At 44.9% G+C, this 26,867-nt stretch overlaps 1 protein-coding gene across 1 annotated transcript in view; it reads right to left on the bottom strand.

Moving 5' to 3' along the window:
• IL17REL (interleukin 17 receptor E like) overlaps positions 1-26,867 on the bottom strand; it is a 687,219-nt gene that overhangs the window by 306,945 nt on the left and 353,407 nt on the right. The window contains exon 6 of the mRNA XM_086967317.1: positions 6,126-6,170. Within this exon, the coding sequence (XP_086823443.1) occupies positions 6,126-6,170 (45 nt within the window). The remainder of the gene's footprint in view (positions 1-6,125; positions 6,171-26,867) is intronic.

The following is a 26,867-nucleotide window of genomic DNA, read 5'->3' as shown; positions in this document are numbered from 1 at the left end:
ACAAATTTGCATATCATTCCCCCAAAACCTGTGACAGGCAATAATTATTGCACTTTCGAAAATCGTAATGAAGGTTTTCATGTCTAGCGTAAGAACGTATTCGGTTAGGCTATCCAGCCGCCGGTGTATAGTTCTGAGTTGCAATCTGTCCTTCTAAAGGGCAGAAAACCCTCAATCAGCAGGCAGTGGTCCGCTGTGCACCTTCTATACCATGCGCAGACTCACCCTTCTTTAGTAAGCAAGGTCGCTGCTGCAATAATATGTGATGCATTTATTACATGCTAATGTCCCTCTATTGGCACATCGTTTTTTCCAAGTGCGTTATTTTTAAGCTAACAAATCTCTGTTTATTTAACTTGGGCCATATCAATAGCAACATTCTCATAGAAACATGCAGCCTCTTGCATTAGTTCTACTTTCATCGAGGTGCACCAGTTGTCCCTGTGGTTAGGTCGACATTATCCACATTCTATTGGTAAATAAAATATAGAACTATGTAATAGTCAGTGAAATATATTTCTTAATGGCTTTACTGGCTTATCTTTGTTTTCTTGGTTTATTTTCTCTGGATGCATTCCTTGCTTCTTCAGCTCATTGTTAAGTTCCTGTGTTCACCTTCCTCTGTTTCATCTCCTTCTTCTTGATGCCAAGATTCTCAGAGATCATCTACTGCTGTGTCCACATTCCTTTAAACACTTCGCCTGCCTTGAATTCCAGGATTTGCAGACATTTCACCAAAGGAAAAACACTGATACACTCATGATTCCAGTATTTGCCCATGGTGATTGCGTTTTTATTAGGGTTGAGAATGTCATAGCATGCACTAGTGCATACATATCGCTTGTGAGATGCTGTTATTAAGAAAAAGGCCTTGGAGCCCACCCTGTTGCTTAAAATGTGTTGGCTTGTGAGACACTCTTCTTTACATCCTCATAACTAGTCATTGCAGGTCTAACTTCATCACTGTTCCGTTGTGTGGAGCAGGGACCGAGCACTGGTTGATTCAACTTAATCAGTGCCCATCCACAGCTCCCAACATGACTGAGGTACTATTTTGTTCTTTTTAACTTCCAGTGCCCCTCAAACAGAAGGCGTGTGACTGGCAAAACGTACCTAGCATGACATACACAAGAGCAAAGTTTTATTTACTGTAGTTAAATTTCTTTTATTTTGCCAGTCCTTCTTTTCTCACGTTGCACTCATGTTTTGCTTTGCTTCTGCTGGTGGGTGCTGTTCTGAAAAGATGACGAGTACCTTGTTTAGTACATTGCAAAACAACATTGTTTCTTTTTTATGTTAAATTTGAGAAATTATGCAGTGCAGAACACCCCAATTCAGGCCACTCCAATCCAATCTGTTCCACTCCAATCCACCCCACCTCACACCCCACCAATCCACTAAATCTAATCCAACCCACTGAATCAAATTAAATAGAATCTTCCCAAGCCACCCCACTTCCATCTGCCCCACTGCAGTCCATTACAATATGCCCCACTCCAATCCAGCAATGGAAAACAATTTGCCTCATTCCAATCCAAAGCAATCTGCACCACTCCAAAACAAACTGTCCCACACCAAACAGCCCCACCCCAATTCAAAACAATCTGACCCACTCCAATCCAAAGCAATCTGCCCCATGCCAAAACAAATCAATCTGCCCCACAACAATATTCCCCTTTCCAGTCCATAACAACCTGACCCATTTTAACTCAAAACAATCTGCCAAACACCACTTCAAAACAACTTGCTCTACTCCAATCTGCCCCACTCCAATCCAAAACAATCCGCTCCAAAGCAATTCGCCCCACTCCAGGCCAAACTTGTTTGCCAACTCCAATCCAAAACAATCTGCCACACGCCAATCCAAGCTAAAACGATCTGCACGCTCCAATCCAAAATAATCTGTCTCATTCCAATCCTATACAATCTGCCCCACTCCAATCAACCCACCAACAAAACCTCTCATTCCAATCTGCACCTATCTAATCCAAAACAATCTGCCCCACTCAAATCCAAAACAATCTGCCCCACCCCAGGCCTAAACAATGTTTCATTCCAATCTGCCCCACTCCAATCCAAAAGAATCTGCCCCATTCCAATACAAAGCAATCTACCCCTTTCCAATCCAAAGCAACCTGCCCCACTCCAAACAAAACAATCTGCTCCACTCAATAAAAAACAATCTGCCTCACTCCAATCCAAAAGAATCAGCCCCATTCCAATCCAAAACAATTTGCTCCAAAACAATCTACCCCACTCTAAACCAAAACAATCTGCCCGCTGTCATCCAAAATAATTGACCTCACTCCAATCAACAGCATTCTGCCCACTTCTAACCAAAACAATCTGCCAGACTCCAATCCAAACCCAATGTGCCCCACTCAAATACAAAACAATCTGCCCCACTTCCAATACAAATCTGCCCCAACTCAATCCAAAACAATCTGCCCCACTCCAATCCAATGCGTCCCAACCCAAACCTATGCGCCCTACTCCAATCCAGTCCAACTGACTCCAATCCAATCCACCCACTCCATTCCAATCTGCCCGACTCCATCCCGCACCACTCCATCCCAAACCACCCCACTCCATCCTAATTCAACTCACTCCAAGCCACCCCACTCCAATAAATCCTCCCCACATCATCCAATATACCCCACTTGCATCAACCTCACCCAAATTTAATTCACCCCACTCCATCCTAATCCACCGATCTTCAATCTAATCCACCCAACCCACTCCAATCTAATCCACCCCTTTCCAGTCCAATCCACCCCACTACAGTCCAATGCCCCCCACTCCAATGCAACACACCTCACTCCAATTCAGCCAATTCAAATCCAACCCATCTCACTCCAACTTAATTCATACCAATCCAACCACTAAAATCCATTCTACCCCACTCCGATCAAATCCACTGAAACCCAATCCACCCAACCTGCACTAATCCATCCCACTCCAATCTAATCCATCTTAATCTACCCCAGTCCAATCCACTCCAGTCCACCTTAATCCACCCTAACCAATCCAATCCACCCCACTCCAAACCACCTTTATCCATCCCACCCCATTCTAATCCAATTCACAACAATCCAATACACCCCACTCGAGTTCTATCGCCCGACTCCAATCCACCCCCTCCAGTCCAACCCAACTCTAGTCCAGTCCAACCTATCCCAACTCACTCCAGTCCAATCCAGCCCAATCCACCCCATCTCTGCCCTGTCCACTCAGATCCAGTCCACTCACCCCAATCCACTTGACTTTAACCAACCCCACTTTAATCCACCCCACATCAATCCAATCAACACCACCCCAACCTGCCTACCCAATCCAATCCACCTGAATCCAATCAACCCCATGTAATCCACCAACTGACCATCTCAATGTAACCCGCCAACTATAATCCACCCCACTCCAATTCGCCTCACCCCAGTCCAATCCACCCCACTTCAGGCCCCCCAATACCAATCCAATTCACCTCACTCCAATCTACCCCACTCCACCCTTTTTCAATCCATTCAATTCCAATCCACTGCATCCCATCCACCTTACTCCAAACCACCCCACTGGAATCCAACCCACCCCAATCCATTCCACCCCACTGTACTCCAATCCACCCCACTATATCTCAGTCCACCCCACTCTCTCCCAATCCACCCCACCCCAACTCCGTGCCCTCAACTCTGCTCTACTCCAATTCACTCTAATCCAATCCAATCCACTCCACCTCAGTTCAGTCCATCGCGCTCTACCCCAATGCAATCCATCAAGCCCACCCACCTTCAATCCATCCACTTCAATCCAATCCACGCATCACACTCCAATTTATCCATCTCCAATTCAATTCACCTTAATACACCCCACTTCCGACCATTCCACCCCACCTTAATCCACCCTACTCCACTCCAATCCAATCCACCCCACTCCAAACTACCTTAATCTACCCCATCCTAAACCACGATAATCTACCCCACCCCACACCAATCCAATCCTTCCCACTCTAGTCCAATCCAACCCACTCCAGTACAATCCACTCCACTCCAGACAAAGGAAAGACCATCTACCCCACTCAAATCCATTCCACTCAAATCCAGTCCAGTCCACTCCAATCCAAAACACCCCACTGCAACTCACTTCAGAAAAATCCACCCCACTCCAATCCAATCCTCATCACTTCAATCCACCCCACCCAATCCATTCAAACCCAATCCAGTCCACCGCCTATTCAAGAGCCAATAGCTCTTGCGTAGGTGAGGCCTATTGGCTTTGCCAGTTATTTTATTTTTACTGTCGGCTCCCGCTATGCCCCACTGACGTCCCCATCCTGACAACGTGCATTTCATTTCATCACCTCCAACTGCTGAGCTGTGCAATTAGGCGCTGCATTGTAGGTGGCAAAATGTCAGAACACAGCACAAAGTCTGCATACCAAATGTTGGACCCTCCCTTTTGATTAAGGGTGCAGGATGGTAACTTGTCGGTAACGACCTTTCTGATTTCCATGCAACGCCCATGAGTCTCTCTGCCTTTTTTGTGGTTTATGTTTCTTTTCTACCTGCTCCTACCGCCCCCAGCCCCCCCCCCCACACACACACACACACACACACGGACATGCACACATACAGAGATATCCGGTTACACCCCCTCTCTGTATTTTACAGACCACTTTAGTCCCACTTTGTCCCCATATAACTGAATGAATGTACTGTGGTTACTTCCTTCTGGGGTGGCTTCTCCTGGTCACTTTAGAGTGCGGATCTCTAAGTGAGCTTGTCAGTTTAGTAAACTGCTTGAATGCAGTGGCAGGACGTTTGCATCCTTATCGGACGGGTTCACTTACAGTGCAGCTTGGGAGATTTGCTTTTCCATACCTCTCGCATTGACTGGAATGAAACAGATGGGTTGATGTGATTTATCTACATTAATCACATAACATATGGCTCTAGATTATGCATACCATTGCCGTTTTTCATTAAAGTAAAACCCACTGCACGATCCTTTGAGTGGTGAGATATTGTGCATGGGTGTTGCACTACCGGGAGAATGCAGTGAAAGCAGATTTTTACGGGCATGCAAATTGATTTGAAATGATGAATCAGAAAAATGTTTTTAATATAAATGTTTGATTATGTAATGTTTTGTCATATTGCGTAGCAGACTATGATCCAGGTCAAGGTACAATATATTATCTGTTTGACCTGTTAAATGACTGATTATTATAAGCACAATAAATAGAGTGAGGAATCCTGTCATTGAGTAGTGTAGTTTATCACTCTTAGGTCCTGAAGAATGGCTGCTTGTTCCGATTGGACAGATATAGGCAAGAAACATGTTGATCACATATATTTCCAAATAAGATATTTACGATGCTTAGTAGGACCATTGTACCCTGAACGAGCACCACACTTTTTAAATTAGGTTAGTGAGCTCAATCAATAAAGTGACTTGAATAGGAACATCAGTAAACCTAGTTTAATTCACCCCTGTTAAACATCACTTTACACACACTACAAACAAAAACCCACACACCCCTACGTCATAATACGGCTACTAAAAAGATCTCAGGCAAAGAGCCCTCTCATGGGTGCCCATTGGGCATTGCAGCACCGGACAGACTAGGAGCAAGCCCACTGATGAAGCATGATACAGCTGGAAATGTGTGAGGGCACCTGCTCCTATTGGTGGAACACAAAGAAACAAACTCCTCTTTTCTGTCTCAGGATTCTTAAGAACTGCACACTCCCCCTGTTTACAGATATATGACTTCTACCAATGTTTTGCTTCAACCTGAGGCGCCGACATTGAGAAGATTGGAATATTTCTCACATCATCTTCTGAACTAATTTGAAAACCAATTGTTTTATAGACAACATATGTTTCCAATTTTGCTCCAACATTAAATATCTGCCCTTATTTTTTGATTGTGTTGTAGGTGAGTACCTCCTGAAATCTACATTTAGTGAGTTGTACTCGCTTAGCTTACTATCCTGGCTCATTCAATGTGTTTGTTACGTGGCTGGAGTTAAAACATTGTCCAGGGCTACCACTTCAGCTCTAAGTTTAAAAAGTTCATCCTTGAAACTAATACATTTGTCACATGAAACACTGCCTTCATTCCTTACCAATGCAAGCTGGAACATTGTTTCCCAGGTCTTCGTTTCTGCAATCTACAAATGTAAAAAAACATTATTAATCAGATATTAGAAAATGATTCTTCAACAGAATGACAACATGAAGCTCAATATTTGTAGATCTCTGATGCAAAAAATTAGACAGCCAAGCAAAAACTTTTTACATATACAAAGACAAATCATCCTCACTCCTACATTAGTGTAAATGCCGCTACATTATGGGAAAGTTAATTGTCTATTTACTTAATTCTCCTTGTTTCCTTATTATTATAAGCTAAGAGTGGTTGCATATTCATTTCAGCTTGCATCCCACTAGGAGGTAGTCATCTAATCAAAGTGTGTCCTGAGGCAACTTCCCCTTCTAATTCTCCTGGCACCAGGGATAAATACTGGACCCTCAGATCCAACTATTCAGTACACCTTCGGACCTGTGGAAGATTCAGAAGGACTGCTGTGGTGCCGTGCTGCAAGATCCAAGTAAGCCGGGCTGAAGATGGCTGGAATGCCAGAAACCGGTCCTCGGAAGCTTCTTTCCGGTCCAGGGAAGGCATGGCTTGGCAGTTCAGGCTGGACTGTTCCCATGAGGCACAGGGTCAGACTGATTTGCATATGGCCATGTCTGAACTGGGGTGGTGTGGAGTGCAAAAAAACGATGGATTTAGGCCCAGATCTCTGTACTGGGGTGAATGTATGACATTGTTCTGCATTCTGTCCATCAACTGTGGTTTTTACATTTTTCACCCCGAGTGGGATGGGTATGCTCAGACGTGAGTCCCATGCTCTCCACACCACTGGATTCAAGCAAGCCGGGCTGAAGACGGCTGGAATGCCAGAAACCGGTCCTCGGAAGCTTGTTTCCGGTCCAAGGAAGGCATGGCTTGGCAGTTCGGGCTGGACTGTTCCCATGAGGCACAGGGTCAGACTGATTTGCATGTGGCCATGTCTGAACTGGGGTGGTGTGGAGTGCAAATATACGATGGATTTAGGCCCAGATCTCTGTACTGGGGTGAATGTATGACATTGTTCTGCATTCTGTCCATCAACTGTGGTTTTTGCATTTGTCACCCAGAGTGGGATGGGTATGCTCAGACGTGAGTCCCATGCTCTCAGCGCCACTGGATTCAAGCAAGCCGGGCTGAAGACGGCTGGAATGCCAGAAACCGGTTCTCGGAAGCTTGTTTCCGGTCCAGGGAAGGCATGGCTTGACAGTTCGGGCTGGCCTGTTCCCATGAGGCACAGGGTCAGACTGATTTGCATATGGCCATGTCTGAACTGGGGTGGTGTGGAGTGCAAACAAATGATGGATTTAGGCCCAGATCTCTGTACTGGGGTGAATGTATGACATTGTTCTGCATTCTGTCCATCAACTGTGGTTTTTGCGTGCTGCAAGAAGGGTTGCTACTCTGCTGACCTGTTACTCTTCTGCCTTGCTGCCTGAGTGAAAAGAACTGGACCTGCATCTTCAACCCAGGACCACCGGAGTGACTCCAAGGTCTAGTTGGTTGTCTCCTGATCAGAGCCTCAGGAACAGAAAAGTCTCCTACCACATTGAACCCAACACCACGACTCTGTCTGCTGTGAGCCTTGACCCCCAAGTGGTGCCACCCCAGCCCTGGACCCTTGGAAGTGGGCCTGAAGGTCCCTTGCCAGGCATGCTGTGATCCAAGCAGAACTGATGCAGTGAGGTACATCGGCTCATAGCTCCACACCGGAACCGCTGCTGCGCAATGCATCCCTGACACAGGACCCTGTAGCTCTTCAGACCTGCCACTGTGCAATGCTTCTTCAACAGATAACCTTGCATTGGAGCCCTACAAATCCTCACAGCCGCAGCTGCTTGACACAGCCTCAATGCAGGACCTCGCATATCAGTCCCAGAGCTCCCCGAAATGGCTGCTGTGTGGCATATCCTCAATGCAGAATCTCAAATTGCAGCCCATTGGAACCAACTATGCGCGATGCATTCTCTGCGCAGGATCTCACAGTGCTACGCAACCCAGATTTAAGGAACTTTGTCCAGTGGGCCTAACTTGGTTACTGTATCTGGCACATGCTCCATTGTGGTCGGCCTGAACTTGTGACTGTTTCCCGAATGTGAACCACCACAGTTGGTGCTTTATGCTTTTTGGCACCATTTTTACTTAAATCTTTAAATAACATATCTCCAGTTCTACTAATTTGATTTTTGTTGTTTTGGTCTCAGATAATTTCTAAAATGTTGGTCTTTTATTATTCTAAATAGGTGTAGGATTTTTTGTGCTATGTTTTACCTGTATTACTGTTTGAAGTGCTGCATAAATACTTTGAATACTGCCTCTAAGTTAAGCCTGACTGCTTTGTGCTAAGCTACAAGAGGGTCAGGCAAAATATAATTCGGAGTTTGCTTGTGACTTCAACCTTACAGGAATTGTGGTGTCTGCTTAAAAAGGGTTTCATCCCCCCAACCAGCAACGCAATTTTCTACACTAACTACTTTCACTTCCACTCTGTGTTTTTGCTTGCTGCCCTAACTATTGACTTGGCTGATTTTTCGTCTGCATATCCTTATGAAGGAGAATTATGCCACAGACTCCTGAAGATGAAGCTGGCTGGTCAATTTTTGCAAGCAGTAAGGTTCTTATACTCTACGATTTGCCACCAACAGCATCATCATTATGAGTGGCAGTGAGGACAGCTGGGTTGTGTGCAGGTTCAATAGTGAAAGGTTGGTAGATGCATGTTGAGAAAGGTTTACAACAGGACACGCGCCTAAAATATTTTATTCAGTAGGGTAATGAATTCGATGTAGGTGCAGCAAAAGCAAACACAACTACAGTGACTATTTTTCAACGTTGGACACTGACAGCTTCAGAATCCTGGTCACAGCAGAAATATAATTCCAGCAAAGATGTTAGTAGTGGAAATGGCAGAATGCTCATAACAAGAGAAATAGTGTTGGCGATGTCTCCTCGGAAGCGCCCTTCGACCCCAAAGTGTTCATGGTCTGGGTGAGTAATAGATTAGGTGACAGGTAGGATTCCTACTAGCTACGGGTTTAAGAAAAGGGTAAGGGAAGCTCCTGGTTGAGTAGGAGATGTGATTGCAAAGTGTACCCTTGTAAGAAATGTAATCGTTCCAGTGCAAGCCCAAACTTTTTATTACTCTCAGTAAAAACCCATTTCACTCAGTCCAAAGGCCCATTGCAGCTGCACCCATAGGGCTGTGTGCCTCTGAATCTTCTTGGAGAACATGGAAGTGGTCACAGGCAGCCCAGTGAATTACGCTTTGGGTGCACTGCAGGCAGTTTCATATGAGACAACTGCATTACACTGTGTTAGGCCAATTTCGTGGACGTAGAGTGAACGTGCACAGACTGGCACAGCTGTTTGTTCACAGTAAACCATTAACTTTTTCATTGGATAATTGGTAAAACGACACAGATGGAGAAATGTGATGTTTCATCAGGTGTGCTTTCACCTAGCATACATACATGAGTGCCCGACAATGCTCTTCCCGCATTATTTACTGGAATGATACCTCAGTCTTCACAGTGGAAGAGGAGAGTGACATCCTGCATTCTACTACAGTGGGGCAGCAACTGACAGCAAGTCAAACCAAAGCCAAACACGCTGGATAAAATACCCCTCATGCATTGTTTTTTTTTTACTTGGGATGATAGAAGGAAGCACTCTTCCATTGCACATAAAATTCAAAACAGGTAGTAGCTTAGTTCTCCCACAGTGATCTGACGTCATTAGTTTGTGGAAGCCACGTTTTATAATCGCGATACGTCCTGAAACGTTTGTGGGATGCAGAAACCCATCGTCTCGCCAAGAAATCTTTTACAATTTGTTTTTAAAGGAATGTAAATAGCCTTATGGAATAAGCAGCATGCTATGCAACAGATATTGCAGCCATGCTTTAATAGCATGTTCTATCCTTGAAGAAGCAGTGGGAGGCTCCTCCAGCTCAGAATATGCGTACAATGTGGACAGCCATGAGGCTACGTGAGACAATCTTTCACATAGCTGATTGAAAGGCGAGGCTCAGTTATTCAAGGCATGAGCCAGTAAACAAATACACTATGTTGGTGCCAACGGTTGATGCTGCTAGAACTCCACTGAAGAATTCGTCTTTCCACTGCTACAAATGAGACTTTGATCTAGGGATGTGGTTAAGTTATAATACGAGCATATTCTTGAATAAAACCTGATTTTGGGGGGTATACCAATTTAACATGTAATTTCCTGATTTCCTTACAGTCCACCGAGTAGCCTCATCTCACGCAAGATTTGGTCAAAGCAGAAAATGGCTCGTGGGAACTGTGAAATCGCAAGTGTTGTGAGGGAACATCTTACCAAAATTAATAGGGAAACGTACAGAAACGGAATGGACATACGAATGTGTACCTCACAATTGACTGGAAAGTGGACAGTTATGAGTGAAAGGTAGATGAGGTCTATTTTACTCAGAAGCAGGTGGTAAAATTGGGATTTGCACAATAAAAATAATCACAAAAATCCTGATTTTCATAGAGATGCTCTTGATGGAGCAAGGATTCGCACGTAAAGCGCCTTGCTCGTATGCAAAACCCTTGTCTAAACTGCATAATAATATTAACCTTATTATTCGTCATTTGTAAAGTGTTTTCCCAACACGCGGGTGTCCCCAGGATGCTTGCTTGTTTGTTTTTCCGTACTAAAACGAAGCTTGCACTTAAAATGGCTGCTTCGCTGAGATTCAGTCTGCGCATGCGTCGGTCATACCCATGTGATGTGACGCACTCGCATTCTGGAGGGATTCTGTGCTCATGCGCACTGATGCAAAATATGGCCGCTTGTCTCTCACCACGCTCTCTGCTTGCTACTGCTGCTTTAGCCTATCTGTCCTTTCGCACTAATCCATAATGCTATAGTCATTATAAAGTAAGGGTTGGTTAGATTTTATCATGGTATACAGTGCGATCATTTTTATGTATGATTTTAATTTGTTTTCGCTTACTTTTCATGTACCGCGTCTTTGTGGGCTGGGGCATACATGAGCGACGCCATGCTGAGGCTCCTCTGAACCCTGTCAGCTGACCAGGGAGAGTCCTAACTGCGCAGAAGCTAAAACTAGCCAGCTGGCTCCTGGAGCCCGATGCGCCTGGGAACCCATCCCGAAGATGCAAGATTACACCTTGAATTGTCATACACTGTTGCTATATGCTGGACTCTTGCATTGTCTTCTGTATTCCTATGCCTGGGAACGTGAACCAGGGGGGCGGGTGTGCAAAATTGAATAATTATGATGGGAACGTTGAATTCTAGGAGGTGGTAATGACCGCACCACCTCTCCTGACCAATCACAATGTGGGACACTGTCACTTGCAACATTAGTGGGTGGTCTAAGGGTCCCCAAAACAGTATAATTGCCCTAGTTTAGCTTAGGAAAATTGTCCGACTTGTCCGAGTAGCAGACCTGTCACTGACCCTACGATCTCAATAGGTGCTCATTCTGAAAGTGCTGCGGAGCACTTTGTCCATACTTTCCACAATCTCCTAAGGGGTGGAAAATCCTAAGTGCTGGCGAAGCACTTTGCTGGGGAATTCGAAAATCCAATCAGGGTTTCTGGCGGATTACTTGCAGGAGGGGGTAACGCAGGCGTTGCTGTCCGAAGCTGTGGGTGTTGGTCGTACCCTGGGAGGCCCAGTCCTTTGACCTGAACCTGAGGGGTATCCTGTCCTTACTGTCCGTGAGCTGTACCTGCTCGCATTCTGGCATTCCTTTTCTGAGGGTCCCTGTCCCCGTCTACCCAACTGACCCGTGGCCAGGGTTGGTCTTCAATCTGAACTAGGTAATTATTGATTGTGGGTTTGCGTATCTCTATCTCTCTTTTTCTCCCTCTTTCTTGTCTGATCTATTAAAGCATTCTTACCCGTGATATTGCTCTATTGCCGTTGAAATATCAAATATATGTGTCTGATTTTAGTTGGTTCCTTCTCTCCCCCTCTCCTTTAGGAGTTCATTGATTTTATAAAGGTAATAGCATGTTCCCGTTTTTCCCCTTCCTTTAGTGGATTGCAGTGAACTTAGCAAGAATAGCTTAAACACTTAGGTTAAGTACATGTTCTAGGTCTCATTCCCCATTCCTATGTTCTAGTATAAAATTGCAGTGACTAGTTTTGTTCTAAAAACTTCTACCTTTAGTCTTCCCATATATCCTAATGGTCATATTTTTGATGCAAAGTTACCTATTGGTGTTGATTTTAATGTTTGATATATTATTCTGTGTATCACTTATTATCGTGGCATCTTCTCTTTAAATTCTTATATAAAGTTTTAAACTTCATCAGGTGTCTGTGGTCATTTTACAGAAATTGTGGAAAGTATTTTGCTGATTATATAGAGTACTTGATGTTAGGCCTGTCTACTATTTTCCCTGATAGCTCTAGGTCCGTCGAAGAATTGTGCCTGTGGTAAGTCGGGTACATGGTAAGCAGAGGTAAATCCAAACTTGATTACTCTTAGCAGCGTGCAGGAGGAGAAATCCTCACCCAGTTCACCCAAACAAAATTAGTGTGATAATAAAAGGTTTTTTCACGCCAAGGGCCCAGTGCGTGTAAAAGAATTGGTAACTCGGGTGACCTGGGGGAACTGCGCGCTCTAGCAGTAATTTTCTGGCAGCCAGAGGATGGTTTGGACTAGTTAGATTAGGTAGACAGGATAGGTCATAAACAAACCGTGAAGATTAAGAGTGCTGCTGATTTTCTACTGTATTGATTCAAAATTTTTAAATGTTTTAAGGATTTATATGTAAATGTGCATGATTTTTCATTGCTGCTATAAATATTGCATGTTGAATTAACCCAGAATTGTTTGTAAATGTTCAGTGTAGTCTGAATCCCCGGGGAAGTATTTTAGCTAACGGTGAGTAGAATCCGGTTAGCTGTTGAAGTCACTAAGTTTGAATCATTAGTGCAGGGTTAAAGGAGTAACTGGAAGCACTAATTAGGACCTTTGTTTCTGGAGTGAATGATAGCTACGAGTCCGTTATAAAACTTTCATTGCGATATCACCTAGTAAGGGTCGCATACGGAAGGAGTAGTAGGGTCTCCGAGGCTTGTCTGGTAAGTAAAATAGTTCGCTGGTGAAATCCTGGCTCAGTACATATCCCCGACTAAGGTGGATGAGCCAGAAGAATAACGGGTTCTATGTTACTGGTGTGAAGGGACAGGCAAAGAAGTCTATCCAGAGTGCATGAAAAGTAGACAGAAGTGGTTTACTAGTAGCGAAAGAAAAGTCTTTTCTCTCTTTAGAACACTCAGACATAGTGGCAAACGTTGTGTGTTATTAACTAAAACTTGCACTCGCACTTTAGAGAAAGTAAAAAGTTTCCGTTACCTTGTGAAGGAGGGAGTCAGTCGGAGAGCTGCTCTGACGTCACTCCGTGCCGCGCTGGTATTGGTCAAAACAGCGGGTGGGTAGTGGAGCTGAATTTGTAAAGGAGGGGTGAGTGCCGAAGCGTGAGACTCTGTCTTGCGAAAAGGCCGCGCACCCATTGGTTAACCGTAGTTGTATTCTCTGACCTGATTGGATGGTGCGAAATAAAAGTCGCGCTAGCATTGGAAGCACAAAGGTAAACAAAATTAATCCAGCCGAGCTAGAAGCGAGTCTGGAGAGTTGTATGTGGTATCCAGACTTCATACCAAATCCCAAGTACCTAGGATTTCATAAGGAGCAGATTGCACGAGGTAGACCGCACATGATGTATGGAATAAAGAGAAAGCTGTCATTCTCCGATAAAGTAAAGAATTTTTTCAAAACTGACAAGCCCATTAGAACGAGGGAAGGCGTACTCATTCCCCCGCCAAATACCCCTGCCTCTTTCATGTTGTTTGATAAAGGGTATCACACTTGTGTCTGGCTAGAAAATTGGGCAAAGTATACTGTAGATGACGGAGTCCTAGCATTTCCTGTTGAAGGTACATTTAATGGTCGGATCCTGTTTAACTTAAGGACCCGCATGAATGAATTACACCCTAGACCTAGGTTGACCCAGTACGAAGCTTTGGAGGAATGGGAGATTGAGGCTGCAGAGCGAGATAAACCCCGAATGGATAAGGGAGTGAGTAAGTGGTATCCCAGACTTCCAACGCCAACTAAAGAGCAGAAAATGAAACAGTGGAGGCAGTCTATGTTAACTGAAGGGCTGTTCCCTATGATGGGGGTATTAGAAGAGAAGAGAGGAAAGTGTAAGGAAAAGACCCATCACCTAGCACCTATGGGGGACATAGAAGATGAACACCTGGAAGACTTGTTAATGAAGAATCCACCTCCCTATGTTGCAGAATCAGAACCGGTGCATTCTCAAAATCCCTTTACAAATTACCCCCGAAGTAGGAGGGAAAGTGATACAGACGGAACAGCTACAGGCAATAAAACTAGTGAAAGGGATGGGTTTTGCAGACCTAAGTCCACAGTCCCGAATTATCAGCCATTCGGGGAAAGTCCCCCTCGATTGGTTGCTCCGACTGCCCCGAGTATTTATCCGTCCTTAGTACCTCAGGTATTGCATGGCAATTCTGCTGAAAGGGGGTTGCAGGAAAAAGAGAAAGAAGCCCTGACTAAACAGCGAGAGGAATTAGTCAGAACCATTGCCCAGATGCATCCCCATCCTGATTCCTTGACCATTCCGGTAACTATTGGTCCTGCTATTCCAATGTATAGAAATGACCTGACTAGTCCCCACCCTCCTGTTATCACCCCAATACTGCCTACTCCTAGCATCCAGACCCCGAGGAAGGAAGTATTCATAGTAAGCATGAGCGAATTTTGCGGATCTCGCGTTCGCGAATTTTGCGGATTTGCGGATTCGCAATCCGCAAAATCCGCGAATTCCCGCGAATTTGCGGATTTTTTTTTTTTTTTGTGTTCGCCCGTGTTTCTGCCAGTTCGCGAGGGTTTTGTACACTTTCGCAAATTGCGAACTTACCTGTCGGGTCGCAAGTTTCGCGAACTTGTTGTTTCTACGTGTCCAGCCTGTTTGGGACACTCTTCTTCATCACTGCCACTCTCTGTCACCACTGCCACTCTCTGACTACTCATGCCACCCTCTGGCCCACCCATGCCACCCTCTGTTTCATCACCACACCCTCTGGTTGTCCAGTGTACATTATTTTCGGCAAAGCAAAGCACACCTTCCCTGCCTCAAGTGACCTGAATTAATTTGGGGCTGATTCATGTGTCACAGAATATTTTTTTAGCTGGCACCTGCTTCCTTAGTGCGCCCTGATTAGTGATCTTTTGCACTTGCTAAGTGCTTTCATTGTTGCAAAATTAGTTACAACACCTGCCCTGCCCCAACTGACAATAATGAATTAGGGGCTGATTAATGGATTTTAACTTCCAGCCTGGCTCCTGCTTGTCTCCCTTAGCTGTAATTCAGGACCTTTGTGGCATATGTGTAACTATTCTGAGGTTCAGAGCAGGGTCACATACTAGTTTCAACTGGCAACTGAACTCTGGAGGGGCCCCTCAGGAAGCACTCCAGGAAATGGCTACTAATGATGAGCCTGAACTTTTGAACCTGGTAAGTAGTTACTTTCAGTTTTGCTAAAATCGTATTTCTGCAATTTTGCACTTATTCGCGGGGCGCGAACTCACGCGAACAGTGCGAGCAGTGCGAGCAAAATCCGCTGCTCGCGGATTTGCGGATTTTGCGGGAAATTCGCAAATCTCGCGGATTGCGGATTTCCCGAAAATCCGCAAAATCCGCGAGCGGAACGGATTTTCCGCCCACGCCTAATTCATAGATGAGGATCAGGAAAGTGAGTGTGAATCTGGAAGTTTGATGGATCTGCCCATAAGGGAGTCAAGGGCCAGTATAGCAGGGACAAGAAGTCAGCCCAGGCTAAAGGAGGTGGTGATTGAAAGTGCAACTGGAGTTAGGAGTGCCACTTTAGTTTCCCCTGAAGAATTGGATAGATGGACAAAGGAGCTAGAGAAGGAGGCCACTCCCCAACCTAAAGCATTGGAAATATATAAATTAAGAATAGAAATAGAAGAAATGATGGCTGGGAACGTGGGAGTTGAGCGCCTAAGCTCGTATAATGAAGAAGAGTTACTATTCATCAGTAAAAGTCTTACCCGGAGTGCTAGGGTGCTCCATGAAAAGATAATGGATACCGCCACAGAAATGGGAGTTGATGTTAGTCGCTCCAAAATTCTTCAGAAACCCTACAGAGTGGACTTCTCAGACAAAGATTTAGAAAGCCTGAATGTGATGGGAAAACAGATCCAAGTAAGAGAATTGTTGAAAATCTTGCAGAAATGGGGCGAAGTGGGGAAATGGAGAACCAGGTGGGCAAAGAAAAAGGAAGGCAGCAGGGCTGGGTCAGTAACTTCAGAATTCGTATTAAAGGAAGTAACCCCAACAGAAAAATTGTGCCCCATGAGAGAGGTCCCGGGAGGAAAATATGTCCATGTCCCTTGGTCCAGACAAGACATCGTGTCGTTTACAAACGACTTCCCGCAATTACGTGAGAAACCAGTTGACTGGTACAGACAGGTAGAACGTTTCATAAAAGTTCAGAAATGTTTGCTGAAAGACCTGGATGGGTTTTTCGACATTGTGGTCCCTGTAGATTTGTGGACCGACTGTAAAATTGAAATTGATTGGCCCAGTGAGGAATTTCCCAGAGATGAGAAAACAGGAGCTCCCGCACCTGAAGTAATGAGGAAATATGAGCAGGTCATACAATACCTCAAGAAAAAGGTACCAGCAAAAGAGACAGATTGGACCCGTATAGATAGAACCACCCAAGAACGTGATGAAACGGTGCATTCATTTTATGAAAGGTTACTGCAGGTATTCAAAACTTACAGTGGTATCGATAATGTAGACATGAAAGACATGACCCATTTCAGTTATAGGTTTGTGCTAGGATTAAGGCCTGAAATCTCACAATGGATTCGAGATAACAAAATCAGTTGGCAGGGAAAGCCCATAGATGATGTCCTGAAATATGCAAAATACTGCGAAGATGAAATCGAAAATAAGAAGAAGGCCCTCAAGGAGAAGGTCATGTGGGCACAGGTGAAATTAGCTGAACAGCAAGAAAAACAGTTAAGTAAATTGACTTCCGATAATAATGTTCAGAATACCACTACTGGGGGGGGAGGAAAGCCCAGACCCAAAATGAGTCGTGAAGAGGCCATGAAAAAGTTTCCGTGCCATGGGTGCGGCCAGATGGGGCATTGGAGAGACGAGTGTCCACACCTACAGGCCGGTAATGCCCCTGTAAATGGTTTAAATCCACAGGTGCCGAAAGAGGGGACAAGAAAAACCCAGCAACAGGTAAAATTACCTCCAGTACCCCGCGCTCCTAGACAGAATTTTAAGAGTCAGGGTCAGCAGAATGAGAGGGCGGAAGTATGGGAGGTTGAGAGTGAAAGAAACGCAGTCATTCCACAGTACTTGCTAAATGATACCTTCCTTTGTGAAGATCAAGATTGACGGGGCCTGAGAGGGGAGGATGAGGAGTGCGTACTTGGCGCCTCCTTACCGGTAGACCAGACTGGACCATACATTGAAGGAAAGGTAGAGGGAAAAGACGTCACCTTTCTGTTGGACACTGGTGCTACCCGATCTACTGTAAGAACAGTGGATGTTCCTAACCTACCCCTCTCGGGAGAAGCAATCCAAGTAGTGGGAGTCTCAAATCAGATAATAAGTACCCCTGTAACTGAACCAATGGAAATTTCTATAGGAAATTTCAAGGAAATGCACAGATTTGTGGTCTGTGATTCCAGTCCTGTAAACCTGCTAGGACGTGATTTGTTGTGCAAGATGCGTTGTACCATTTTCTGCACACCAAATGGCGTCGAAATTCAGACCCCCGATGAAGATGGCCTGTACAAACTGATGTTAGTCAGACAAGATGCTGATATCAAGCCTTTGACAATTGAGGATTTACCTGAGGAACTCCAGCTAAGAGTAGTACCAGAAGTGTGGGATTTCACAGGAAAAGATGTAGGCCTGATGGCAAATGTGGACCCAGTTAAAATAGCAATAAAAACAAATGCTGTATACCCCAAAACCAGACAGTACAAAATGAGTGCAGAAGTAAAGGCAGGAGTAGCGACTGAAATTACGAGGCTGCTCGAAGCAGAAATAATAGAAGAAGTGTTGAGCAGCCCCTGTAATTCGCCTATCATTGGGATCAAAAAGCCTAGTGGGAAGTACCGGGTGGTGCAAGATTTGCGCAAGGTAAACCAAATTGTTGTGCCTTGCTGTCCTATTGTACCCAACCCTGCAGTGATACTATACCAGATTCCCTGGAATGCAGAATGGTTCACTGTCATCGATCTGTGCCACGCATTCTTTTCCATCCCATTGCATCCAGAAAGCAAATTCCTTTTCAGTTTTGAATTTGACAGCCATATCTATGTCTGGAATCGTGTCCCCCAGGGGTACACCGAAAGTCCATCGATTTTCAACCAGATACTGAAAAAGTGTCTTGAATCCCTAGTGCTGCCAAAGGAGTCTGTTTTGGTACAGTACATAGATGACCTGTTAGTGGCATCTAAAACCCAGACTGACTGTGTCACTGACACAATTGCCTTGCTGAATCACCTAGGAAAAGGAGGACATAAAGTGTCGCCTGACAAATTACAATTCTGTAAAAACTCAGTAAAATATCTGGGGCACCAGATAGAAAAAGGAATCAGGAAGGTCACTACCGAAAGGATCAAAATAATCAAAGCAATGGAACTGCCCAGAACACAGAAAGAGGTGAGAATGTTCTTGGGAGTTGTGGGTTACTGCAGACAATGGATTGTAGGATTTGCGGCTCTAGCCCGACCCCTGATAAATATGACAAAGAAAGGAGTAGAAGACCCCGTCCACTGGGACAGTGAAAGCATGAATGCTTGGGTAACTCTGAGAAACTGTCTATGTACCGCACCTGCATTAGGTATGCCTGAGTACACTAAGCCCTTTGAGCTGTTCTGTGACACGAGAGAGAATTGTGCTCTTTCAGTCCTGACCCAGGAGCACGGATTAGTCAGAAGACCAGTAGCCTACTTTTCGGCCACCCTAGATCCAGTGGCTGCTGGACTGCCTGGATGCTTAAAAGCCGTTGCTGCTACTTGCGTCAGTCTGGAACAGAGTGAGAACATTGTCATGGGACATCCCGTCACTGTCTATGTTCCTCATTCTGTTGTCATCCTACTGACTAGAACTAAGACCCAGTACCTCACACCTAGTCGGCTGACTAAGTATGAGAGAATTTTGATTGGTGCCGAGAATGTAACTATTTCCCGGTGCAATGTCCTAAACCCTGCGACACTGTTACCTATCCCTCTGGATGTAGACTCTGATGAGGACGGGGAACATAATTGCATCGATCTAACTGAATATAGCACAAAACCCCGTCCAGACATCCGTGAAATAGCGCTACTTGACGGAGATAAAACAATGTTCGTGGATGGCTCGTGTTTGAGACATGAGAGTGGAAGTCTGAGTGCTGCCTATGCTGTGGTTACACTGACAGGAACCATCGAGGGATCTTACATGCGCGAGGTGAAATCTGCACAAGTGGCAGAGCTCATCGCGTTAACCAGAGCCTGTAAGAGGGGTAAGAACAAGAGAATAACTGTTTACACAGACAGCCAGTATTGTTTTGGGGTCGTTCATGACTTCGGCCAATTGTGGTTACAAAGAGAATTCATGACTTCCTCAGGCACACCTATCCGAAATGGGAAGGTGGTGCATGACTTACTGGAAGCTATCCAATTACCCAAAGAATTGGCTGTGGTCAAGTGTGCGGCTCACAGATCTGGAAATGATGATGTGACTGCCGGTAATAGGTACGCTGACCAAATTGCACAGTTTTGTGCCCGACACCATATGTCCCTACAAATTGCCCTGTGGGATGGAACCAGCTGCCAACTTATGTTGTTTGAGAATGTGTCAACGTGGGAAGAATTAAAGGAGATACAACAAGCCACAGACAGGCAAGAGAAGGGCAGGTGGGCCGCAAATGGATGCGAGTTAAGAGAAGATGGTGTGGTGGTAAATCCGACTGGGGTGCCTGTACTGCCTGATAGTTTGATCGACCCCATGGTCAGAATGATACATGAGCCAACACATATGGGAAGAGACGCGATGTGTCGGGTGTTTGAACAAGTGTTCTGTAATTCAAAGTTCAGGAACCAGGCGGAAAGGCTTTGCCAGAGGTGCCTAGTGTGTCAGCAATTCAATGCAGGAAAGAAGACTGTAGTGGAACAGAGCACTATTGGAAAGGCAGTAGGGCCCTTCGTTAGAATGCAGGCAGACTTCATAACCATGCCCAGATGCAAAGGATATAGATATATCTTGGTCATAGTTTGTCTATTCTCCAGGTGGGTGGAAGCATATCCAGCTAAGAAAAATGACGCTATCACCACAGCAAAATTATTGCTCAGGGAGTTGATACCTAGGTATGGGATCCCAGAGACGATCGAAACGGACCAAGGTGGGCATTTTGCCAACGATGTCCTATTGGAACTCTGTAAAGCATTCAAAATGAAGCAAAGATTGCACTGTGCCTACCATCCCGAGGCTTCTGGGGTAGTGGAACAAATAAATGGCACCCTGAAGTCCAGATTGGGAAAGATGTGTGATTCCACAAAAATGAACTGGATAGAGGCTTTACCCCTGGTGCTGATGAGTTTGAGAAGTATCCCGAACCGAAAGACTGGCCTAAGTCCCCATGAAGTGTTGATGGGAAGAGTGATGCGCCAGGCATGGGTACCCGGAAACAAACTGCTAAGCATTTCTGATGATATGGTGCTAGAATACTGCAAGCAGCTGGGTGACCAAGTGCGTTCTCTCTCTCAGCAGATTGGAGAGACAGAAGACGAGTGGCCAAAGAATCCAGCACACAATCTGCAACCAGGAGACTGGGTGGTGTTAAAGAAACACACCCGGAGCAGTTGCCTGAAGCCAAGGTGGGGAAAGCCACGACAAGTGATCCTCGTCACTACCACTGCTGTGAAGTGCGCTGGTGTACCGAAGTGGATCCACGCCAGCCACACAAAGCGGGTATCTGGAGAAAACGCGACTGGAGCTGAAGGCAGCGCAGCTGAAGAGGCTTCTGAGGAAGAAAGTCCGGAGCTAGCTGACATCGAACTGCCGAGCACAAGTCGAGACGTTGAATGGTATCCCGCCGACGAACCAGTTCATGATCCAATACGAACCCGGAAATATTCCTACTTAGACAGTGAGTGGGATAGTCCAGGTGAGTCAGAAATAGAGGAAGAAGGTCAGGTCAACGAAAGCCACAACACACCTGATCAGGACGTAGGCCAAGTAGGGTCAGATCAGGACATCGAAACTCCTCCTGAAACTCCTGAGAGTGGAGAGGGACAGTTAGAAATCAGAGCTGACGTTCATGCAGAAGAAAACGAAGAGATCGAAGAGCATGAACAGGAACAGATAGAACTAGATCAAAGTGCTCAGACAACGGAAACAACAGTAACCAGAAATAAGAAGAAAGTGCGTTTTGAATCTGAGCAGGGTCAGAATAGGGACCAGGCAGAAGAAATAGACGAAAGACCTGGAACTAGTCAGACAGGCAGGGAAACAGAGGTGCCACCCCAAAAAGTGAAAAGAGTGCACGAGGAAGGCGAAGTCTCCTCAACCACTGGGAGGCACGGAGGAAGAAGTGCACCCCGATACGTCAAGAGACTAAGGCTCAGACTAAAGACAGTCGAAGAAAACGATAAAGACCGGAAAAGGGCTCAAAGTGAAAGAAATGCAGCCCAAGGCAAATCGCTGAGAAAGAGCGACAGAATAAAGAAACAGAACCGACTGTATCGGAGCCCTGAGTGGACATACTTTGTGTTGGAGGAAATTGACGAGCCACACCACAGTGGCAACAGTGACAACGAGTCCATTGCTGATCGAAGTTCGGACGAAGATCCTCCTTGAGAGAGCCCTGAAGTGAGCCTTTGGTGCAAAGAAACGAAGAGGGGTAGCAAAAGCCACCTGTAAGCTAAATATGTCTGATCCGAGTGTCTCTGGGAGATCCCGGTGTGGGTGTCTCAAAACCTGTTGTAAGATATGCTTGTGTAGTGTAGCTATGCTAATAGTAATGTGGATAGGACTAACCGTTTTCCTACCTTTTATGATAAGTAAAGATCCAAACTTGTCCCCTACTGAACCCGAAGCAGTAGATGTAGGGGTTGTACAGACTGCAGAAACACCACGAAGCCTAGTAAGACACGACAAAAGAGTAGGACTGACACACACACGACCTAAGTTAGAAGCACCAGATGAGGATGGACTACATTTTCACAAAATGAAAAACAGGACGCATCTAAATGTTTTTGCTAACCTATTAGTGCATTATGTAGAAGCTATGGAAATAGAGGACTGTTATGTTTGCATGAAGCTACCAACCTCAGTGGCTGAAGGCGTGACATACCACCATCTACCTTTGACCTATGGAATCTCCTGTAGTATATTAGCTAGCTTGTTCTATAGGAGCACCTTGCAGTACTATTATTCAAATGATGACGTAGTATTTTCTGAACTTCCTGTTAGAGGACACTTGAACCGTGTACATACTACAAGTGACATGACCCGCTATATGGGAGAATATTTCCTGACTATAGGTAACATAGACTTAGATCAAGCAAGAGAAGACAATCTGACCTGTTCACTGCAAGAGCAGGAAAAGATGTTTATAAAGATGGCTGACAGAAGGAGAGAAAAGTTTCAGAAGAAGGCAAATGACGAGAAGGATAGAATCCCTAGGTGGGCTGAGCACATGGATAACACCTCGGAAGGCGAAGCCAGTCCTGCCTTGTTGCTGGATTTTGAAAGAAAGGGGAAACTTTGTATCCATAGGGAAAAGACAGAGTACTATAACAATGTATTCATCGGTTCCAGCGAGTGTGAACATAATTACAAGGTAATTGGAGGTTGGGGTTTCAAAAATGGGTCAGAACCTGTGTTTCCTGGAATATATTATATATGTGGGAACAAGGCTTATTTCAAATTGCCGGATCACTGGTATGGAAGCTGCTACTTTGGCATCGTTTTCCCGAAAATATACCATGTGAATAATGCAGCTGGAAGCGATGATGAAACTAATGGCTTAGTGCGTAGTAGACGCGAAAGTGTAGGTGAAATTATAGGTGATATTTTTAGTGCACTGATACCTGGAATGGGGGTAGTTCTGAACACCCATAGAATCTGCAAACTGTCTACAGTAGTGGACCGGTTATCAACGGACACTGCTGCTGGTTTCCTGCTGGTCAATACGGAAATGGTTGCGATCAGATCAATGGTTTTACAAAACCGTCTTGCCCTTGACACCCTATTAGCAAAAGAGGGCGGAGTCTGTAGAATGCTGAAAGCGCAACATTGTTGCACCTACATTCCTGATAAAAGTATCGAATTAAAACAATATGTGAAGAACATAACTAATTTGGAAAGGGAACTCAAACCATTGGAGGTTGACAGTGCCTGGACGAGACTGACTGGAGGTCTCTCCTCTATAGGTAGTTGGTTTACTAACTTAGGTAAGAATCTTTTGTGGAAAATACTGATGCCAATAGTTATAATAGGTGTGATTGTATTGATCATTTTTATCTGCTGCAAATGCCAAAAGTGCAAAAAGAAATATACAGTAAATCAGAGGGGGGTGAAAAGAAACATTGATGAACTAGAACTAGAAGAGTTAAAGAGTGCAATTTACAAAAAAGCGAAAAATCACCACTCTCATAGAGAAGCTGAAAGAAAACTAAACAATAAGTTTATTGAAATTGAAATGGACGATGTGGATGAATGAGAAAAGTTGGCATCTGTTTCCTTCATGTAGTGATGATAGTAAATATCATCAAAGAGGGGATTGATGGAGCAAGGATTTGCACGTAAAGCGCCTTGCTCGTATGCAAAACCCTTGTCTAAACTGCATAATAATATTAACCTTATTATTCGTCATTTGTAAAGTGTTTTCCCAACACGCGGGTGTCCCCAGGATGCTTGCTTGTTTGTTTTTCCGTACTAAAACGAAGCTTGCACTTAAAATGGCTGCTTCGCTGAGATTCAGTCTGCGCATGCGTCGGTCATACCCATGTGATGTGACGCACTCGCATTCTGGAGGGATTCTGTGCTCATGCGCACTGATGCAAAATATGGCCGCTTGTCTCTCACCACGCTCTCTGCTTGCTACTGCTGCTTTAGCCTATCTGTCCTTTCGCACTAATCCATAATGCTATAGTCATTATAAAGTAAGGGTTGGTTAGATTTTATCATGGTATACAGTGCGATCATTTTTATGTATGATTTTAATTTGTTTTCGCTTACTTTTCATGTACCGCGTCTTTGTGGGCTGGGGCATACATGAGCGACGCCATGCTGAGGCTCCTCTGAACCCTGTCAGCTGACCAGGGAGAGTCCTAACTGCGCAGAAGCTAAAACTAGCCAGCTGGCTCCTGGAGCCCGATGCGCCTGGGAACCCATCCCGAAGATGCAAGATTACACCTTGAATTGTCATACACTGCTGCTATATGCTGGACTCTTGCATTGTCTTCTGTATTCCTATGCCTGGGAACGTGAACCAGGGGGGCGGGTGTGCAAAATTGAATAATTATGATGGGAACGTTGAATTCTAGGAGGTGGTAATGACCGCACCACCTCTCCTGACCAATCACAATGTGGGACACTGTCACTTGCAACATTAGTGGGTGGTCTAAGGGTCCCCAAAACAGTATAATTGCCCTAGTTTAGCTTAGGAAAATTGTCCGACTTGTCCGAGTAGCAGACCTGTCACTGACCCTACGATCTCAATAGGTGCTCATTCTGAAAGTGCTGCGGAGCACTTTGTCCATACTTTCCACAATCTCCTAAGGGGTGGAAAATCCTAAGTGCTGGCGAAGCACTTTGCTGGGGAATTCGAAAATCCAATCAGGGTTTCTGGCGGATTACTTGCAGGAGGGGGTAACGCAGGCGTTGCTGTCCGAAGCTGTGGGTGTTGGTCGTACCCTGGGAGGCCCAGTCCTTTGACCTGAACCTGAGGGGTATCCTGTCCTTACTGTCCGTGAGCTGTACCTGCTCGCATTCTGGCATTCCTTTTCTGAGGGTCCCTGTCCCCGTCTTCCCAACTGACCCGTGGCCAGGGTTGGTCTTCAATCTGAACTAGGTAATTATTGATTGTGGGTTTGCGTATCTCTATCTCTCTTTTTCTCCCTCTTTCTTGTCTGATCTATTAAAGCATTCTTACCCGTGATATTGCTCTATTGCCGTTGAAATATCAAATATATGTGTCTGATTTTAGTTGGTTCCTTCTCTCCCCCTCTCCTTTAGGAGTTCATTGATTTTATAAAGGTAATAGCATGTTCCCGTTTTTCCCCTTCCTTTAGTGGATTGCAGTGAACTTAGCAAGAATAGCTTAAACACTTAGGTTAAGTACATGTTCTAGGTCTCATTCCCCATTCCTATGTTCTAGTATAAAATTGCAGTGACTAGTTTTGTTCTAAAAACTTCTACCTTTAGTCTTCCCATATATCCTAATGGTCATATTTTTGATGCAAAGTTACCTATTGGTGTTGATTTTAATGTTTGATATATTATTCTGTGTATCACTTATTATCGTGGCATCTTCTCTTTAAATTCTTATATAAAGTTTTAAACTTCATCAGGTGTCTGTGGTCATTTTACAGAAATTGTGGAAAGTATTTTGCTGATTATATAGAGTACTTGATGTTAGGCCTGTCTACTATTTTCCCTGATAGCTCTAGGTCCGTCGAAGAATTGTGCCTGTGGTAAGTCGGGTACATGGTAAGCAGAGGTAAATCCAAACTTGATTACTCTTAGCAGCGTGCAGGAGGAGAAATCCTCACCCAGTTCACCCAAACAAAATTAGTGTGATAATAAAAGGTTTTTTCACGCCAAGGGCCCAGTGCGTGTAAAAGAATTGGTAACTCGGGTGACCTGGGGGAACTGCGCGCTCTAGCACTCTTTCCACATTAATATGCGTAAAATCCATAATTCCCTTAGAAAGTTTGAGGCATATGTACAAGGCCCTATCGCCACGGGAACATCACTTTTTGTGATGTTCCCATGTCGATAGGGGCCTCGCCTCATGTACAAGTCAGCGTTAAGCCACTTAATGTGGCTTAACGGTTCCTTGTACATAAGGCACCCTTTCACGATATGTTTAGCGTGAAAGGGACGTGCAGTGGATGTTGTGGTGGGCGTTCCACCGCAACACCCATTGTATTTGACGCTGCCCACTATGTACAAGGGAGGCGAACATAGGAGACAGCGCCAAATTTAGGACCAGGAAAACCCTGGTCTCAAGGTAACGAAACGAGGAGAAATGCATTATTTCTCCTCATTTTTGCTTTTTTCTTGTGTAGCACAAATGGAAAAAGCAAAATGCCATGGTTTGTTTATATACAGGAAGGTGTCGCTTCCTGTACATAAGCAAACCTTTTTTAAAATGCCATTTTGTAACTTTCATGTGTACTGCATGAAGCAGCACACATGAAAGTTACAAAATGGCATTTTAGGATTGGTTATGTGCAGGAAGGGACACCTTCCTACACATAACTAATCCTCCCCTGCACACAGACACCCTTGCACTCTGGTGCAAGGGTGCCTGCGTTGGTGCTAAGTTGTGAAATTTAGCGCCATCGCAGGGGGGTATGCAAGGTTGCACCACATCCTTATAAATATGGTGCAGCCTCGTGTTTCTGAAGTGGCGGAGTGTGTCGTTA

This window comes from Lissotriton vulgaris, chromosome 1_1, assembly GCF_964263255.1.
Source record: "Lissotriton vulgaris chromosome 1_1, aLisVul1.2, whole genome shotgun sequence".
Classification (NCBI taxonomy): Eukaryota; Metazoa; Chordata; class Amphibia; order Caudata; family Salamandridae; genus Lissotriton; species Lissotriton vulgaris.
The sequence above is the reverse complement of the archived record's forward strand: the minus strand, read 5'-3'. Positions and strand labels throughout refer to the sequence as shown.